This window comes from Lynx canadensis, chromosome E2, assembly GCF_007474595.2.
Source record: "Lynx canadensis isolate LIC74 chromosome E2, mLynCan4.pri.v2, whole genome shotgun sequence".
NCBI lineage: Eukaryota > Metazoa > Chordata > Mammalia > Carnivora > Felidae > Lynx > Lynx canadensis.
This window is the reverse complement of record NC_044317.1, coordinates 41774340-41795078: the sequence shown is the minus strand read 5'-3', so window position 1 is coordinate 41795078 and position 20739 is coordinate 41774340. Positions and strand designations below refer to the sequence as shown.

The following is a 20739-nucleotide window of genomic DNA, read 5'->3' as shown; positions in this document are numbered from 1 at the left end:
CAAAGCAGGCCCCAGGCTCTGAGCTGTCAGCACAGGGCCCGACACGGGGCTCAAACTCACGAACTGTGAGATCATGACCTGAGCCGAAGTCGGGCGCCCAGCTGACTGAGCCACCCAGGTGCCCCATCACTGGTTTTTCCTTTTGTTTTTCCTTTACGTTGATATGTTTAAATAGAGGCACAAGCTCGGTGGCTATAAATTGCTTTCTTAAAAGAATGACCAGTGGAAATGGAGCTTCTTTTTCCCAGATTTTCATGCTCATCTTAATGAACGTGTGCGGGAGAATGGAACAGTGTGTGTTCCGACCTATAGTTAATGCAGAGGAGTGTACGTTTCCAGGACACTTGTCCCTGGAGCTCTCTGGGTGCCTTCGTCCTAAAACCCACAGGAAATCCTCTTCGTGGCCAGGAGAGAAAACCAGCTGGAGACAAACTAGAGAAAGCTGTTCTCTAGGGCTGTTGAAAGGGCCCCGCATAAAAGGTCTTAGCACCTTGTGGAAGGAGAAAATCAGGACAAAATGCTGTATTGTCTGTCCTTATCTCTGCCTCTTCATCCGCTGGGAACACCAATGACCCGAAATGAATTTAGCTCCATTGTTTCTACCCCAGAGCTGGAGGAGAAGTTGTTTCTTGTCCACAGAGGCCTCCAGGCTGGACAGGCTCCCAAGGTTCACTGTGTCCTGATTTATGGTCCGTGTTTACTCTGGGCTTCCTTGAGGCTCCAGCAGAGAAGGAAGAATTCTTTTCTTTTCTGTTCTGTTCTTTTCTTTTCTTTTCTTTTTTTTTAACCTAGACACTCCTTCTGGTTCCTCCTCTGCACCATTCATCTTCGTGAAGTGTAATTCTGCGTTAGACACATGTGTGGGGGAGCTTTCTGTGAGGCCTGGTCCGCCGTGCTCAGTGTCGGTCATGGAGGCTCATCAGCGCCAGCTTTCCGGGGTGTCTGGGCCCCCTCCCCTTGGATGGGAAGAGGGGTGTGAAGGTTGCTGATGCTGCCCTCTGCCCCACCCCATGCACCACCATGGTCTGAGCCAGGTCCTAAAGGCCAGACTGGCTCCAAGTTGATCATGGCCTTGGTGAGCGTCTGCCTGGCTACACTGATACACGCTAGCAGCCCAGAGGCTGTGTATGACAGCACCTCTTCACGTTGCTGGATCCTGGCCAGGAGGGGTCCCCTGGCAGAAACAGAATTTTCAGGGTGACTCAGAGGAGAGTCAGCGTGATGACTAGCTGTAACAATATAAACGTCTCCTGCTTCCTGGGGCTATTTGGATGGTTCCCAAGACACCACCTGTTGATAACCGAGCATTGGTTTTAGCCCGGTCACCACTTCCTTCTTTGGCTCAGGTACTAGAGTCTCGTGACAGGCTGCATTGGAGGTGGCCACAGAGGACGGTGGGATTGCAGATGCAGCCCAGCCCCAGGACGGGGTGTCTGGCCGAGTGGGCGGCGAGGGGTGCCGGCTGGGGGGGAGGTCTCCCACCTGCAGCACCAGGGACAGGGGGAGAGATGTGAGTCTTTCTGGACTTTTCCGGTCAGACCCACGCAGTTCTGTGTGGCCATATTGCCGTTAGAAAGTCCCAGGTTTTGATTGCGTTGTAAGAAGAGAAAAGGGCAGGTGATGGAGAACTTGAGGAGTAGTTCCTTTTTTGGCGCACCTGGGTGGCTCCGTCAGTTAAGCGTCTGACTCTTGATCTCAGCTCAGGTCTCGATCTCAGGATCATGAGTTCAAGCCCTGAGTTGGGCTCCATGCCGGCCATGGAGCCTACTTTAAAAAAAAAAAAAAGAAGAAGTTCTTTTTCTCCCTTGTTATGTGTCTTGTAAAAGTAACATGAATTATTGTGATTGCAGAAAAAAGTAATTACAAAAATGTACAAATTCACACACACACATACCAGCCCCTCTCCCACACAGACACGCTTTGCAGACAGGAACTGTTAGCTGTGGGTGAGCGCATCTGACCGGGTGAAATAAACAGGTCATCAGGTGGGACTGGAAATATATTTGATCCATGGAGATTTGGGTGATGGTAAAAGCTTTGTTACTCATTCAACAGGTTGCACAGTAACTGTGAGTGGTGCGCAGGAGGTGTTGATAAAGACTAGTAGAAGTGACCGCAGGGAGCCTTTAGTGAAGGATCATGGCTAAGTGCTGATTTCATACTGTGGCCTCCCCACCCCCCATGTGAATGGTTGGGGATGCTGGAGAAAAGCAGGTGCTCTGTGATTTGCCGCCCCGGCTCCTGGCAGGGATCCTGGAAGGGCAGGAGGGCTCTTGAAACACGCTAGACTTTTGTTTTAATTTTAATGGATGTGGAAAAGCTAGATTCTGTTGCATCCAGCGTGCCCTGAATCTCCAGCATGGCGAGAAGTTAAATTAGATGTGTGTGTGTATTGCAGGGTACTGCATGCTATTTTGGTGCCTTCTGGTTGACAGCTTCTGGCTAACTCATAAACAAACAATTCTGTTTTCCAAAGTTTGGTGGTTGAGTGGGGGATTGCGTCATCAGGAAGGAGTGAGAAAGGCTGAGAAAATAGAAAACATCTTTGCTCTATAGGAGCAACAAAAAGTACCCTCTTTCCCACGCCCATTTGTACAGAGGATCCAAAGTTGGCTCTGTGCCGACAGCAGCAAGCCCCATAAGGGTCTGGAACTCACGAACTGTGTGAGGGGCTCTAGCTAGGAGACCCTGCCCTGTCACCCTCTGCTCAGTCTTATACCTGACCTGGAGACCCCACGTTCACACTGTGCCTTCATTTTGCTGGAAAATCATCTACATGCATAAGCTTTACCTTTGACTGTGGAAGAAGAGCCCATACCGGTTTTCTGGGTAGAGGGGAGTCAGGTGCCAGGCACTGACCTGAGTGGGACCCCGGCGGGGGGAGGAAAGACTGCTCCAGTCCCTCTCTCTGCATCTGCCTTCCCGGTGACCTGGCCTTTCTCCCTTTCCTAGCGTCTGTCTCTGTAGGTAAAGGTTGAGTACTCTTGTCCTTTCTTCCAAATGAAGTGCCTCTAAATTGTGCCTGGGTATCACTTTTAAACACGTATTTCCCAGCTGAGCGATGTGACTGTTCACAAAGGGCATGCCAGGGGGATGTTGGCAAATGGAGTTCTCACTCTAGGTGAACTGATTCTAATTAGGACTAATTGAAAAATGAGTTGCAGGTGCCAAAAAAATCCAATCCAAAATGGCACATAAACACACTGTGGCACATCCCTACAATGGAATTCTCAGCAATAAAAAGGAGCAAACCACCCAGGAGTGCAACAGTGTGGATGGATCTCAAAGCATAATATTGAACACAATGTGCCAGACCCAGATGAGTATGTACTGTACGGTTCCATTTCTACGAAGTTCTAGAACAAGCAAAAGTCTATGGTGATGGAAGCCAGAGTATTGGTGGCCTGGGGATGATGAAGATATTCTGATTTTTTTTAATGTTTATTTATTTTTGAGAGAGTGAGTGTGAGAGGGGGAGGGGCAGAGAGAGAGGGGGACAGAGGATCCAAAGTGGGGTCTGTGGTGACATCAGCGAGCCCAATGTGGGGCTTGAACTCACGAACTGCAGGATCGTGACCTGAGCCAAAGTCGGGCGCTCAACCGACTGAGCCACTCAGGTGCCCTGAAAAAGTTTGATTGAGGTAATGATTCCAGAGGTTTATACATTCGTCCAAACTCATTGAACTGTGTATTTAGAATCTACGTATTTATTATACATAAATTACTACCTCAATTTAAAAAATGGTTTAGGCAAGAAAGGGAATGCATTGGCTTCTCTAACTGAGCAGTCCAGAAGAATGGCTTCAGGCCTGGCTTGATCTAGGGCTCAGATGCTGCTACTAGCAGTTTCTCAGTCCCCCTGGACTGGTATTCATTTTGGTTGGGGGAGACATTCCCCTGCTGGTGGCAAAGGCCAGTGGGGGAAAAAATGAAGGTGTCTTCCTCATGAGTTCTGATTATCCTCTGTCAGGTGGCTCACTCTGAGTCCCTCTGAGGGCCAGGGGCCTTCAGTTTCCAACTGACCAGGCAAGAGGTCAGTGTTCTTCTTCTTGGAAAGGAGGTAGGGGAGCACTGAGTGTCAAGGGACTATGAGGTGGGAGAGGGGGACCTGGTCACTGTGCCCAAAGTATGCACAGTGATGTTGGGCAGCCCTCAGCCGGGAAGCACGTGAGAGGTGTCTGGGGGTTTGCAGGCAAGCTGTCCCAGCCAACATCGCCCCGCATGTCCTGCTGCTGATTGCCTCACAGCTCATCTTAGAGTGGCAGCAGGGACGTGGGCTCGAGTCCGGCTCCCACCCTCCCTGCCTTGAGTAGCTCACTTAACCTGCAAACCTTAGGACTGTGGGATCTCAAATGCTGTAGCGCGGTCCACAACTGGCCGTCTGACTCATGACACATGCCCTGTGATGAAGTTTGAGGCCTCACTCAGTATTGCTTTTCTGGGTGTTGGCTGTTGGACCGTCTTCCAGCTTTTTAACATTGATGCAAATGTCCACACACGACTCTGTGTGGCAGAAAGACTCACTTCACTGTAGGACTTGTAGACCATGACCTTCGAGGCCAGGACAGTTTCAGCTCTCTGCCCCCACCGCCTGCCCTATTCCCGGTTTCCAGGTTAAGCAGGTGTGACAGGTGCTGCCTTGGGCCCTGGCACAAACCTTCGTTTCAGTTGGCAGAAGCTCTCCCATCCCGTTAGGAACCCACCAAGAAACTGAGGCATGGTCAAGGACTGTGGGTCCCCAGAGGAACCGCTGAAGGGGCCAGTGGACAGCTGGCAGCTTCTGGAGATGCCAGGGGGTCTTTATGGCAGTCTTGCCCAGATTTGCTTCTTGGGGCTCTCCGAGAAGCTTCCACAGTCCTGTGGGTGTTCCTAGTGTTTCCAGCTGGCCCAGCATTCCTACCTGTCAGTAAGAAGTAATGTCGTTTTGGTTCTAATTACTCAGTCATATCTAATCCTAAGCATTCCTCTCTCTTATCTAGGAACTTGACTCCGCATCTGTGGGCTAGCCAGAAGTTGGGTAGAGTATAGGAGTAGGAAAAAGTTCTTATCCGTGAACTGGAATGGCAGCTTATCTTAGCTCTGGGAGTGTCCATAAAGGAATTCGTTATTAAAGCTTCTCTGTAAAATGGAACACAGCTTGGGTGAACCATGTGATTTTTGAGTCTGATCAAGCCATCCAGATTAAGCTACCCCTTCATAGTAATTTTAGAAAGTGTAAAGGAAAGAGGAGGGCCATTAGTTAGGCCTTGAATATTCATTAGCTTAACAGTAAAGACCTTTTAATCTTATATCTGGAAAAAGATAGTTTTCTGACTTTTATTTTGAATCAGAGATCGTTGGGTGGTTTTAAAGATGTTAACTTTTAAGACCAAGTCCAAATCAGATTCTGAATATCTGTGTAATTCGAATCCTGGTGAGTAAGAATGAGAAATCTTGTGGAAGGAGAAAGCATTGTAAATTAACCCGGGTCTGACCCACTAGTCCAAAGGCCACTGATATGGGGAATCCTTGAGATTAGGGCTCTGAATAACTCCTCCCTCCTTGGGGTGGAGGCCACAGACCTGGCTGGGGCAGAGGTGGGGCCAAGTGGAAAGGCAGTGACACAACTGGAGAGAAAGGGCGTCTTTTCACGGAGTGCTTGCCCACCAGCCATTCCTGGGCCGTAACCACGGCACCCTCTGTGGGCAGGACCTAAAGATAAGCCTCTAAAGGAACAGAGCCCTCACTCAGATTTCAGGGATTTTACCAGCTGGGGTGGGAAGAACACTGTTAGGGTTAAAATTCTTAAACTTTTCAGAGTGAAACATTGCAATCCTTGGGGCACCGGGGTGGCTCAGTCGGTTTGAGCTTTCGACTCTTGATTTTGGCTCAGGTCATGATCTTAAGTTATGGAATCAAGCCCCGCATCAGGCTCCATGCTCAGCATGGAGCCTGCTTGGAATTCTCCCTCTCTCCCTCTCTTTGCCCTCCCACACACACACACTCTCTCTCTCTCTCTCTGTCTCTCTCTCTCTCCTCAAAATAAATTTTAAAAAATTTCAGGTGATCAATAATATATAAAAAAATAAGTTTGCCTTTATCAATAATAAATGCAAATTGTTAGAATAGGATACCTGTTTCAAGTTGCATAGCAACTTGGCAAAGATTAATGCTTTTCAGGGCACCTGGGTGACTTAGTTGGTTAAGCGTCCAACTTCAGCTCAGGTCATGATCTTGTGGGTTTCGAGGCCCCATGTCGGACTCTGTGCTGACAGCTCAGAGCCTGGAGCCTGCTTCAGATTCCGTATCTCGCTCTCTTTCTACCCATCCCCTGCTCAAGCTCGTTTCTCTCTGGCTCTCAAAATAAATAAATGTAAAACAAAATTTTTTTAAATAATACTTTTCAGCCTCAACAACAGAAAGACACCTCCATTAAAATGGGCCAGTATCTGAATTGATATTCTCAAGGAAGATCACAATGGTCAATAAGCACATGAAAAGACATTAAACATTATGAACGATCAGGGAAATGCAAATCCAAAACCATAAGGAGATACACACAGATTGTCGTTAGAAGAAAATAGTATTATTGATGGTATGGAGAAATTGGAACCCTCATACACTGTTGGTGGGAATGTACAATGGTGTAGCCACTTTGGAAATAGTTTGTTCCTCAAATGGGTAGGCCTAAATTAACCACTGACACAACAGTTTCCCCTCCTAGGTCTATAGCAAGAGAAAGAAAAACATAAAAACAGCCACATAAAATGTATACACAAATAAGCAGCCCTATTCATAACAGCCAAAAAGTGAAAACATCCCCAAATGTCCATCAAGTGATGAATGGATAAATTAATGTGGTATATTCATATAATGGGGGATTAGTTAGGGGCAAAAAGCAATACGGTACTGATACAAGCTCCAACATGGATGAACCTTGAAAAATCATGCTAAGTGAAGGACACCCATTCCAAAGACCATATTTTTGTAAAATTTCATTTTGGAGGAAATGTCCAGAATAAGCAATGTGTACAGACAGAAAATAGATTTGTGGTTGCCTAAGGCTGGTGGGGAGAAGGGGCAGGGAACAGAGAGTGGCTTCTTTCTTGGAGGATAATTGGGCTGGGGTGCCTGGAGGTCTTTAAGAGGTTTCTAGGGCAATTACCTGCCCTAGAAATATACCTTAAAAAGAAAAGTGGAGGTTCATCAAGATCATGTTTATAAATATGCACCAAATGATAGCAGGTACTTGGATGCAATGTAAATGTCTAACTATAAGGAAATGGTAAATTCTTAAAAAAAGATGGTATTATGCAATTGTTAAATCATGGTTTCGGGGCGCCTGGGTGGCTCAGTCGGTTAAGCCTCCGACTTCAGCTCAGGTCACGATCTCGCGGTCCGTGAGTTCGAGCCCCGCGTCGGGCTCTGGGCTGATGGCTCAGAGCCTGGAGCCTGCTTCCAATTCTGTGTCTCCCTCTCTCTCTGCCCCTCCCCCGTTCATGCTCTGTCTCTCTCTGTCTCAAAAATAAATAAACGTTAAAAAAAATTAAAAAAAAAATCATGGTTTCAAGAAACGTTCCATGGGAAAGGGAAGTTTCATAATAGAGTGTTACGTGAGGAATTAGGATAAGCTGTTATGTGCCAGTCTGCAGAAGAGAGTTAATGTAGCAGGTCTGAGGCTGCTATCAGGGAGGTTTGCTTGCAAGGCTGTCCCCTGCCTGGTATCTGGGAACCTGGCTCTTGGGAGCGTTCCCTCCATCCCCTAACTGACAAGGTCGGCTCACTTCCCCTAGACTGATGGCACCAACCGTGTGGTTTATGATGAACACCTGCTGGGAGTGTTCCTGCCCGGAGTCTGGAATTTTGGCACGGGCCAGGCACGGGGTGCCTTTGTGATCAGTTCCCGGTAAAATCCCTGGGCATCGATTTTCTAACCTGGACAAGTGACATCTCATTCATGTTGCTGTATTTTTGTTGCTGGGGGAAGAAGGTGCTCTGCATGACCCCACCCCCCCCCAGGGGAGGGAGAAGCATAAGGAAGCTTGCACATGGGTTGTTCCACACTCTACCCATGTCTTTTCCTCTGTGATCCAGCTCTGGGTCCTTATTAAGCTGCTGTCGTATAGCTGCGAGTGCAACTATGTGCTGAGTCCTGTGAGCCTTAGTGAATCTCTGAACGTGGGGCTGGTCTTGGAACTCCCAACATTGCACTAATATGAAAATAATGACATGCACATAAAATACATGAGCAGGAAAGAAACCAATTCGCAGTGGCTGTTTTGGAGTTGCATCGTTATGAGTGACTTTTATTTTCTTTTATATTTTTCAATATTTTATGTATTTTCCATTCTGATGTTACTTTTATTTTCAGAAAAGGCTCGTTTTTAAAACATTTGTTACTTAAATGTTGTCATTTTTATTTTTAAAGTTTATTTATTTTGAGAGAGAACACGTGCATGCAAGAGAGAGTGCATGAGAGCAGGGGAGGGGCAGAGAGAGAGGGAGAGAGAATCCCAAGTAGGCTCTGAGCTGTCAGTGCCAGAACCCAGTGTAGGGCTCCATCCCACGAACCACTAGATCATGACCTGAGCTGAAATCAAGAGTTGGACACTCAACCGACTGAGACACCCAGGTGCCTCTAAATGTTGTCATTTTTATTTTTATTTTTTTTAATGTTCTATTTATTTTTGAGAGAGGAAGAGACAGAGTGTGAGTAGGGGAGGGGCACAGAGAGAGAGAGGGAGGGAGGGAGACACAGAATCCGAAGCTGTCAGCACAGAGCCCGCTGGGGGGCTTAAACCCACAAACCACGAAATCGTGACCCGAGCTGAAGTCGGACGCTTAACCAACTGAGCCACCCAGGCGCCCCATAACACTGTCATTTTTAGAGTGGCTGACCTCTGAAGGGTCATCTCTCATTTTCCTTTAGGGTTGCAATCCCCTTGCACAAACTGGCCGAAGCAAACTGCAGAATCAAAGGGCTGCCTTGAACCAGCAGATCCTGAAAGCCGTTGAGGATGAGAACAGGAGCAGAAACCTTCTGAAGTAAGTGTCTGCTGCCTCAGCGGGGAGCCGGCCTCTCCCGGAGCCTATCCATCCCTAAACTCCTCGGCCTGCTTGGCTTCCTCTCTAGCTCTCGGTTTTAACTTTGGGTTCCCTCCTTGTTTCTGGAGCCTGAGCAGGCCCTTCCTTGCCTGGAACTTGATTATGTTACAGACAAGTATTTTACCCGCCTGTTTGTGTGTTTGGGGATGGGGGAAGCCAATGATCACATTCCTGTTTGTTTTCTCTGCTTTCTCTGGGACTTGTCCGTCTGTTTTCTCTGTTGTCTAGTGGAGAAACCATGCCTGGTCTAGAATCACTGCTTGGTAAGTGTTGGATGTAGAAAGGAAGGCAGGAGGGAGGGAAAGGGACATTTCTGTTGCCAGTGTCCAGCCCTCCAATGAGAGGCCCCAGTACAATCCCCTGGCCTTGGGGCCCTCATTATTATGCTCTGGTGGTGAAGTAGTTACTTACGAAGCGTAGAACTCAGTGAAGCTTTACCTGTGTCATAGGCAGCTGGAAGCCCTCCCTACACCCCTCAGTGCAACACAAGGCAGTGTGTCAGCCTCCCCTTGTGTTATAAAGGGTGCAGACTTTCTTCTTCCTTCAGAGTTCTGGGGTCACTCTTGTCAGCCCCAGTGCCACCTTCTGCACGGGGAGCCAGAGTAGGCGCTGTGCCTGCTGCCTGGCCAAGTGAGACAGGTGCCCCCTGGAGACTCAGAGAGAGATGCAGGGCGCTTGTAGGGACCTGGAGCTTGGAAACCTGGCAGGGAACCCGGAAACCAGGCAGGATGTGGATAATGGGTGTTCCCAGTGGGTCACCTGCACTGTTGGAGGCCTTTGGGAGCCCAGAGGCTATTGGGAAAGACAAATACACCAAACCAGGTGTTCACAACAGGGCTGCAGTAGTCTGATGGTCACAGATATGTACAAGCGGCATGATCATCTCCTCCACACGGGCTGCTCACCTGAGCACCGAGGAAAGACAGGAGGAGGGTTTCTGATCATGAACTTAGGGTAAACTTTCAGAATCCATCTGTATTTGCTCGCTAGGAAAGCTGTCTGAGCTACTAGGTGAGGGAAAAGGAAGGTGCCCTATATGTGTATTTTAAAGGGTTTGTACGTTCGCTTTTGTGCACGCATAGGCTTTTCCAGAAAGTATGAAGAAAGAAGCCGTTAGAGTTGCCTCTTGGGATCAAGCCCAGGGATGGGGTGGAGGTGACTCTTACCCGTGATGTTACCGCCTCCAGTGTTTGGGTGTTCTTTTATGAAGGACGTGAATTACTTTTATTCATTTTTCGTGTGAAATCCTGCAAAGGCCCAGAAGATAGTATCACCAACCACCTGAACCTGCCGCTGACCCGGGAGCAATAGTGTTGTGCCTCGTGTAGGCATTGATACTCGTGGACTAGCAGAGAGCGCAAGTCCTGGGGTGGCCAGGCTTCCGGGAACCTCTCCTCCAGCTACTACTTCTGTAGCAGGGTGGAAGCTAAATCGTTACCGGAGGAGACTAGAAACTTACAACATTTCACCTTTTTTTCTTTTTTTAAGTTTATTACTTATTTTTCTCTCTCTCTTTTTTTAAATTTTATTATTTTTGAGGAGAGAGAGAGAGACAGAGAGACAGAGCATAGCAGGCCAGGGGCACAGAGCAAGAGAGAGAGAGAGACACACAGAATCCGAAGCAGGCTCCAGCCTCTGAGCTGTCAGCACAGAGCCCGACGCGGGGCTCGAACTCACCAACTGTGAGCTCGTGACCTGAGCCAAGGTCAGACGCCCCAAGCGACTGAGCCACCCAAGTGCCCCAGTTTATTTACTTATTTTAAGTACTCTCTACACCCAGCGTGGGACTCGAATTCATGACCCTGAGATCAAGAGTCGCATGCTCCGCTGATGAGCCAGCCAGGCGCCCCCACAACACTTCACCTTGTATTTTATTTTATTATTTTTAAACTTTTTAAAATTTATTACCTATTTTTGAGAAAGCGTTGCAAGTGGGGGAGGGGCAGAGAGAGAGAGACAGAGAGAGAGAATCTCAAGCAGACTCTGCTCAAACTCATGAAAACTATGAGATCGTGACCTGAGCCAAAATCAAGAGCCAGACATTTAACCAACTGAGCCACCCAGATGCCCCAACATTTCATCTTTTAAAATGTCTGGCAATGTCCCTGTCCCCAGAGAAATCTGGACCTGGGGACCATCAGGTCTGCAGTGTAGTGGCCGGCACAGCTTAGGAGGGGCTCTGATTCAGGAGTGTAGGCCATGGGCTGGGCTTGCTGTGCCGGGAAGGGTGTAGGCGCCTTCCCCCTGGTGTGATTTGTGGCTACGGGTTTGGTTGACACTTCTGAGAGGCCAGCCCTGTGGCTCTGGGGGCAGGTAGGCAGCCTTGAGTCTGTGGCTCCCCAGGAGCAGACTACAGTTGATTGGCCTGTCATTCACCCAGGAAGTGAATTTCTTGAGTGCCTAGGAAGTAGCAGGCACTGTTTGAGGTGCAAGAGGAGAAGGCTGCTGGCAGTGCAAGTGAATCCCTGCTTTCATGATGCTTAATCTCTTGTGGGGGGGACCTTCCTAACAGCAAACAAGTCCCGTCATGTCAGAGGTGATGCTTTCTAGGGTGTCGATGAAAAGGAAATGGGCTAGAGGTTGACAGTGTGGTGCAGCCTTAGAAACAGGCCAGTCAGGGAGGCCCTCTCTGAACAGGGGCCTTGGCGTTTCTAAGGCACAAACCAGGGTAGTTTTTTTTTTTTGTTTTTTTGTTTTTTTGGTCTGTCTTGCTCTTTTAATGACACCAGCAAACAGCCTCTGAGACCCAGTGGTTCAAGCTCATTGTCAAGTTAGCATTTGTTGAGCTGGCAGGGTGGGGGTAGGGTGGGGTTGTTAATGATTTTCGAAGTGACCTGACCTAAAAGTTCAGAGTGGCCCTATCTGGAGACTGTTGGGAGAGGGAACCCTAAAGGTATTTATTAATCTGACTTCATTGGCACCAACGGTTTCCCAAAAACAAATAAGGCGTTCAGCCAAGTCCAGCTCTGGCCCCGTGGCTGTCCCTGGGTGTCTGATTCGGTGGCCTGGGTGTCTGATTAGGTGGCTGTCCCTGCCAACAAGGGGTAGTTTAAGTCATAAATTGAGCCCCACTATCCTGTGCACCTGTTTTCAGGTTCCCGGATGTCCCTCCGTAGACCTCAGATAAAGATCGAGCAGTTGGAACTGGGTGGGGTGGCCTTTGGGAAAGCGTCCCCCAAAATGCAGGAAGGCAAGGGTCCCAGTGCTTTACCCGCATTGGTAGGGGGCTGCGACGCTGGGCAGGCCCTGGCAGGAGCCAGGCTTTCTACCCCTTCAAGGTCTCCCTCCTCCTCCTCTGAGCCGTATCGGCCTAGAGTCCATGAGCTTCCTGAGGTTTGATTAGGAAGATAGCAGATATTTTAAATGTACTTTTCCAGGCTAAGCAAGGACAATATTCTCTCTCTTTTCTTAGAACCCTGCCCTCCCTGGAGAAAAGCTGGGGTAGAAATGTGATGTTGTTTCTCTGAAACAGAGATGGTCTTTGTAACATTAAAAGCAACTTGCCACATGGTTTAGCTTTAACTAACTGGGCCTTTGAACGAGGGCGGGTCATTTAACATCTCTGGGGTTTAGATTCCCCTCTTGTACTGGGAGCTTTGGACTGGAGCAGGACTGGCCCACTGTGAGGCTTACAGAGGCCAGGCCGGCTCAGGAAAGAGTGGAGGGGGCCAGACCTGGTGCTGGGGGACAGTAGGGAGTGGTGGGGACAGTGGGGAAGTACAGAGTGCATACTCTCTCCAGAGGGACCCACGTGCAGTTTGCCTCATCGTGGGGGCGCAGCCAGGATTGCCGGACCTTCGGGGTTTTTTTTTTTTGTCTTTTTTTTTCCAGAAGATAGAGATCTGATCTTTTCTCTCCTTTTTATTTTTCTTTTTTTAATCTTCTGATATTTGAGTTTTTAAATATTGGCACATAGTTCAAAAGGGGAAAAAATCACACCCTGAGAACCAAATGAACTAGTCCCTGGACCTCCAGTTTGCAACCCCTGGACCGGAGGGTCATGACGTGCTGGGCAGAGGTGACCAGGGGCAGCCTCAGCGGTAATGAGCATAACTTGAGGTTAGTGACCGCTCACATGGTCGGTTCTGATAGAGGCTGGTGTATGTGCAGTGGGGTGTGTGAACCCCCCATGACCTTTGGGGCTCGCGGCAATCCTGAGGCCTGCCTTCCTATGCTGGGAGCAGATGTCCTGCCAGACCGGCTGATCTGCCGCCTTAGCTGGGTGGCCACATGGGGCCGCCAGGTGGTACTTGCAGGATTTGGGGACAGATGGATTAAGGTCAGACCGCTTCAATAAGGTCTCCGAAGCTGGTGCAGGTCTTGGTGCTTGTCAACATGCCTGTTCCTGAGGGGACCATTTACTGAAAGATAGGACAGAAAAAAGTTCCACTAAAGTAAATGGAGTTCCATGGGGTCAACATTCAAAATTCACACGCAGCTTTAAGACAAAACACGGGACGTTGAAGAAATTTTGGATTTGGAGCGGAGACACAAGCCATCATCGTGTGGGGGCTTCTTAGGGTGGAAAAGGTCTCGGCAGGTCCAAATTCAGACAGAGGAGAATGCATGGATGTAGTCAGTAGCCTCAGGAAATAATTTGAATATGGCCTTCCTTCCCTGTTCACACTTGTTGGGTTCATCACTCAGAGAGAGGCAGTGAGACACCTTCTCGTTCTTGACTTTTGGAACATGTGCATGCTCTTGATGAAACATCCAAGGGAAGGGGCCTTTCCCTGGTGGTCCGGGCCTGAGGGAGGCCGTGGGGGACCTGGGCCGAAGCACACTTTTGCTTCATCCTGGTTGGCCTCAAGTGCTCTTTTGGTTTGTTTGTTTGTTTGTTTGTTTGTTTATGAGAGAGAGAGAGTGGGTGAAAGGGGCAGGGAGAGAGAGAGAGACAGAATCTTAAGCAGGCTCCACACTCAGTGCATGACCCTGGGATCATGACCTGAGCCAAAATCAAGAGTCGCTCAACTGATTGAGCCACCAAGGCCCCCCCAAGGCCTCTTTCAGTTGTAACATCAGTTACCAGACCACAAGGTTCTCGGAGGAAATTTGCACCCAAGGGAAAGGTGCGAAAAAAAAGCCATGTTCTTCCATAGAAGTGGAAGGTAGCCCAGGTGCAGAGCATCAGTGTTGAGGAGACGGGCCCTGGTTTTAATTCCTAATTTGAGCCAGCTGGTTCCATTTTTGTATGTTAACCCAGACTATTCCCCCAGCCTGGGCACAGGGGACCTGGGCACATACACCATGTTCAGTGGATTTACCTTATTTGAGAAACCCCCTTCCACCAGTGAAAAATCATTATCTGTACTAGAAGCACCTCACACACTAGGGTTGGTTTCCTATTCATCATTGTACCCAAAGGTAGCATTGTGGAAACTGACTCTGAGGCCCTACTTGGCCAACAACATTTTCCAGAGTGACCCACACAGAGGTCGACGTCCAAAGAGCAGCTTGCCAATTTGTTGCATCCTACATCTCAAATTGCCAAATCAAGAGAGAAGAGAAGGGGCAAATCAATATATAGAGGAGGAAAAATCCAGAGTTGGCCTGTTTGGGGGCCTGCAGGTATGTGGGCAAGGACCTTAGGGTGAAAATTGTTATATTTAAGTTGGATCCACTCTGTTGCAGAGGACCAGCCCCACCCCCCATTTCTTCTAGAGAGTGGTCTTTATTCTGCCATTTTTTTCAGAAGAGACAATGCCAGTTTCCAGGTGAAACGGAAAGAACTAGAAGGCCGGGGTTTTGTTTTCCGTTATAACTCCTATATCCTTTGGTAGACATGGGCCACAGTTTGTCTGTGAGCTTCCTGCAGGCAGCATGGAGAGGGGAATGTGACTTGGAAGCCTTCTCATACCCGTTGGTTCAGCCAGAGGCAAACCAGTTGCTACAAAGAAGCCGTTCCCAATACCAAGGGTTGGGAGGATTTCTTTCCTTGTGTCCTTGTGGACATTATCAGCTCGTGAATCAGTCACGTTCTCAGAAACATCTTTGTAGTACAGGTTTTACAAGCGGCAGATTGTGACCCATGGTGTGTAATGAAATCCAGTCATTGGGTTGCTGTAGTGTTATAAAAAATAGGTATTTGTTGGGGGAGGTGTCTAGCTGGCTCAGTTTGTAGAGCATGACTGATTCTTGATCTCGGGGTTGTGAGTTCAAGCCCCACATTGGGCATACAGCCTACTTAAAAAAAAATACGTATAGGGGCGCCTGGGGGTGGCTCAGTCGGTTAAGCAGCCAACTTCGGCTCAGGTCATGATCTCGCTCCAGCACAGAGCCTGGAGCCTGTTTCAGATTCTGTGTCTCCCTCTCTCTCTGACCCTCCCCTGTTCATGCTCTGTCTCTCCCTGTCCCAAAAATAAATAAAAAACGTTAAAAAAAAATTAAAAAAAAAATACGTATACATATACGTACATATATATATATATATATATGTATACATATGTATATATATTTGGTCTCTGTGCCTCGTTCCTGGCACAGAGCTCCTAAAACTCTTGGAATCTCCTGTCTTCTGTATGTTAATGAGGTGACTCCCGATGGGGGAAGGGAGCCTTCAAGATACAGTCTGTTTACCAGAAAGACCAAATCCGATTACAGCGTTAGTCCCTACCCCTGAACTTCTGGGGAAGGGAAAGGGGTTGAAAATTGGGTTCAGTTACCGATGGCCAATGATTTAATCAACTGTGCCCACATAATGAAGTGATGAAACCCCTCCACAGTGAGGTTTGTGAGCCTCCAGATTGGCGAACACATCAAGGTGCCAGGAGGGTGGTGTGCCTGGAGAGGGCGTGGAACCTGCTCACGCCTCCTTGGCCTATGGGTCTGTTCCATCTGACTGCTCTTACGCTGTGTCCTTTAAAATAAACCACAGTAAATGTAAGTAAAGTGTTTTCCTGAGTTTTCTGAGTCATTCTGGTGAATTATCATAGACGGGTGTTGTGGGAACCCTTGATTTGTAGCTGGTTGGTCACAAGTACGGGCGCCCCTCCCCCTACAAACCTTGTGGCTGGCACCTGACATGGTGGCAGTCTTGTGGCATTGAGCCTTTAACCTGGAGGAACTGAATTGAATTGAAGTGTTGGGCACCCAGTTGCAGTCAGAGATTCAGAATTGGAGAGTTGCAAATATTGCTGTTTTTTTAAAAAAGTAAGCTATTAGAATAGAATAATTGGTGTGCATCACATGAATGGTTTGGTTTGTGCGACTTTTGTTTTAGAGAGTATATTTGTGTATGGATCTACTGTGTTGTGTACAAAATGTGTTTCTTACTGGTAATCATGCTTCACCCCCTCCAACCCCCTCAGAATTCCCACACCAATGCTCTTCACCGAACTGAGCTTCCAATATCTCATTGCCCAGCTGGGGAGCTCAGACGTGTACGTGTGAAGGCTTACCAAGCAGGAGCAGTAAAAGCACCAGTGTCATCATATCTACTGCCAGGGTCAAGCATGGCTTTTTCTGAGGAGGTGTGACATAAGCGTGTGGGTTCAAGAAGCAGGAGTTTGGTGGGGCACCTGGGCTCAGTCGGTTAAGCGTCTGACTTTGGCTCAGGTCATGATCTCACAGTTCGTGAGTTCAAGCCCACATTGGGCTCTGTGCTGACAGCTTAGAGCCTGGAGCCTGCTTGAAATTCTATGTCTCCCTCTCTCTCTGCTTCTCCCCCACTCATGCTCTGTCTCTCTCTCCTGCAAAAATAAATAAAAACATTAAAAAAAAAAGCAGGAGTTTGGTGAAGGAAGGGAGAGAAAACATATAAATACATCATGGAGAGACACTGATGGGCTCAAATATGTGACAAGGCAGGAAGAACCCCAGTGGAGAGGGCAGACTGTAGGGGAAATGGTTTAGCATTTTATTTTCTGCAGGAAAGACAGCAGGTGAGCAAAGCAAGCACAAGACAGGTGGCTGGATTTTCATCAGCTGGGGAGGGGAAGGTGACCTGGTACTGTCTCGCTGGCTGGCTGGAGCTCTTGGCTGATGGACCTCGGGTGTCCCCATGTGTGAAATGAGGAAGTTCTAGTAGCTGGTCTGAGGAATGACCAAGGACTTGCCAGGATGGCTCGTGGGAACGTACTCAGCAAGGCCTGGCTCAGTACTTGGTTGTTAACTGTTAGTTTTGCAGTGATTCCTCATCTGTAAAATGCACTTGTAAAGTCTTCCAGGAAGTGTCCAAACTTCTGCTTTGAAGACTTGGGTAAAGTTCATTCCTTCATATCACTTAAACCATTCCATTCTATGGATGTGTCACATTTTGCTTATCCGCTTGCCGGTTAATGGATGGATACCTGGATTTTTCTCTCTTTTTGGCTATCTGGCTTTTTGTTGGGACATAAATTCTCATTTCTCTCATAGACTCCTAGCAGTGGAATATGCAGTTGTATGGTAAGTTTATGTTTGTCGTTGTTAGAAACTCCCCAGCTGTTTGTTCCAAGGTGGCTGTGTCATTTACATTCAGCAGTGTATGAGGGTTCCTGTTTCTCTGCATCCTCACCAATGCTTCTTATTGTTTCTTTTTCATCAGAGCCAGTCAAGTCGTGTATTGGTATCTCATCCTGGTTTGAATGTGTATTTCCCTATATTGTCTGATGACATTCAGCATCTTTTTGTGTGTTGATTAGCCATTCGTATATATTCTTTAATAAAATGTGTATTCAGATCTTCTGTACATTTTATGAATTCAGAAAGTTGCAGGCTACAAAATCAATATACAGAAATCTGTTGTATTTCTATACATTAATAACAAATTACCAGAAAGAGAAAATAAAACAATTCCACTCACAATTGCATCCAAAATAACACAATACCTAGGAATAAGTTTAACAAAAGAAGTGAACCTGTTCACTAGAAACTATGGCCCCGATGACAGAAATTGAGGGTACAAATAAATGGAAAGACATTCCAGGCTCATGGATTGGAAGAATTAGTATTGTTAAAATGTCCATACAGCCAAAGCAATCTACAAATTTGCTACAGTCCCTATGAAAATTCCAATGGCACTCTTCAGAAATAGATAAAACAATTCCAAAACTTTGGAACCACAAAAGAGCCAGAATAGTTAAAGCAGTCTTGAGAAAGAAGAACAAAGCTCGAGGTATCATGCTTCCTGATTTCAAACTATATCACAAAGCTGTAGTAATCAAAACAGTATGGTACCGGTGTAAAAACAGACACATAGATGAATGAAACAGAATAGAGTGCAGAAATGAACCCACGCATATATGGTCAATTAACTTATGACAAAGGAGGCAAGAATATACAATAGGGAAAGGATAGTCCCTTAGCGATGGGGAAACTGGACAGCCACATGCAAAAGATAAAACTGGACCGCTGTCTTACACGTGCACAAGAACTAACTCAGAATGGATTAAACACTTGCATAGAAGACCTGAAACCATAACATTCCTAGGAGAAAACATAGGGAGTAAGCCTTGACATTGATCATGGCGGTGATTTTTTGCGTTTGACACCAGGAGCAGAGGCGGCAAAAGCAAAAAACAAGTGGGGCTACATCAAACTACAGAGCTTTTGCACTGGAAGGAAGCCATCAACAGAATGAAAAGGCAACCTACGAAATAGGAGAAAGTATTTGTAATTCGTACATCTGATAAGGGGTTAATGTCCAAAATATAGAAAGAACTCGTAAATTCAACAGCACAAAAACAAACAGTCCGGTTATAAAATGGGCAGAGGACCTGAATAGACATTTTTGTAAAGAAGATATACAAGTGGCCAACAGACACATGAAAAGATGCTCCACATCACTAATTATCAGGGAAAGGCAAATCAACACCACGATGAGATCTCACACCTGTTAGAACGGCTATTATCAAAAAGAGAAGATATAACAAGTGTTGGTGAGGACATGGAGAAAAGGGAACCCTCATTCACTGTTGGTGGGAATATAAATTGGTGCGGCCATTATGGAAAAGAGTATGGAGTTCCCTTAAAGAAATTAAAAATAGAACTACCATGTGATCCAGCGATTCTGCTTCTGAGTATTTATGTGAGGAGAACAAAATCACTAACTCAAAAAGATATCTGCACCCCCATGTTCATTGCAGTCTTATTTGTAATAGCCAAGATACGGAAACAACCTCAGTGTCCACCAATGGATGAATGGATGAAGAAGACGTGGTATATATACACGCACCGTGTAATACTATTTGACCATCAAGAAGCACAAAATCTTAACCTTTGTGACAATATGGATGGACCTCGAGGGCATTGTGCTAAGTGAAATAAGTCATACAGGGAAATACCATATGAGCTCACGTACAGGTGGAATCTCTATTGAAAAAAAAAAGAAGGCTCATGGAGACAGAGAACAGATGGAATGTTGCTAGAGTTGGGGATTGGGAGATAGGTGAAATCGGTAAGGGTGTCAAGAGGCACAAACTTTCAGTGATAAATAAGTCATGGGATGTAATGTACGGCATGGTGACTATAGTTAATAATACTGTATTCCAGGGGTACCTGGGTGGCTCAGTTGGTTGAGCACCTGACTCTTGATTTCGGCTTGGATCACGATCTCATGGTTTATGGGTTCGAGCTCCCTGTTGTGCTCTGCACTGATGGTGCAGAGCCTGCTTGGGATCCTCTCTCTCCACCCCCCCCCCCTTTCTGCCTCTCCCCCACTCATGCTCTGTCTGCCTCTCAAAAAAGAATAACGCATTGCATATTTTAAAGTTGCTAAGAGAGTAAATATTAAAAGGTCTTATCACACAGAAAAAAAACCTGTAACTATGCTGACAAATATTGTTTGTGGTGATCATTTTGCAATATATATAAATATTGAATTATTATGTTTTATACCTGAAATTAAGATAATGTTTGTCAATTATTCCTTCATTAAAAAAATCTTTGCCCATTAAAAAAATTGTATTGTCTTTTCATTACTTGAGAAACTCTTAATGTATCTGATACGAATTTTTATTAGATATATAATTTGCAAATATTTTCTTCTAGGCTACGGCTTGCGTTTTTTGGGTTTTTGGTTTTTTTTTTTTTTTTTTTGGTTTCTGAAGCACAGAAGTTTTTAAATTTGAGAGAGTCCAATTCGATTTCTTCTTTTATGGTTTGTGCTTTTGGTGTATAGCTAAGTACACATTGCCCAGCCCAAGGTCATAAAGATTTCCTTCTATATGTATATATATTTTTAAATTTTTTTAATGTGTATTTATTTTTGAGACAGAGAGACAGAGCGCGAGCGGGGAAGGGGCAGAGAGAGAGGGAGACACAGAATCTGAAGCAGGCTCCAGCCTCTGAGCTGTCAGCATAGAACCTGGTGCCTGGCTCAAACTCGCGAACTGTGAGATCATGACCTGAGCCAAAGTCGGACGCCCAACCGACTGAGCCACCCAGGTGCCCCTGTATTTTCTTCTAGAGGTAGTAGAGGTTTGGCTCTTATATTGAAGTCTCTGATCCATTTGGACTTAATATTTATGTATGGTATAAGATTTAGATTGAGGTTTAGTTTTTGCTGATTGTGCCGAAAAGAGTTATCAGAGCAGGCCTGAGACAGCTATCCTTAGAAAGCCTGTTTGCAAGGTTGTTCCTTGGCCGGTGTCTGCAGACTTAATTTCAGGATAGTTCCCACCGTTTCCAGAACTGATAAGAATGGTTCACTGTGCCTGAGCTGTTTGCACAAACAGT

The 20739-nt window shown here is 46.7% G+C and overlaps 1 protein-coding gene across 1 annotated transcript in view; it reads left to right on the top strand.

Moving 5' to 3' along the window:
* The window catches only part of RHPN2 (rhophilin Rho GTPase binding protein 2), a 62489-nt gene that overhangs the window by 7089 nt on the left and 34661 nt on the right, over positions 1-20739 (top strand). Inside the window, exon 3 of the mRNA XM_030297320.2 lies at positions 8909-9024. Coding sequence (XP_030153180.2) covers positions 8909-9024 — 116 coding nt within the window. The remainder of the gene's footprint in view (positions 1-8908; positions 9025-20739) is intronic.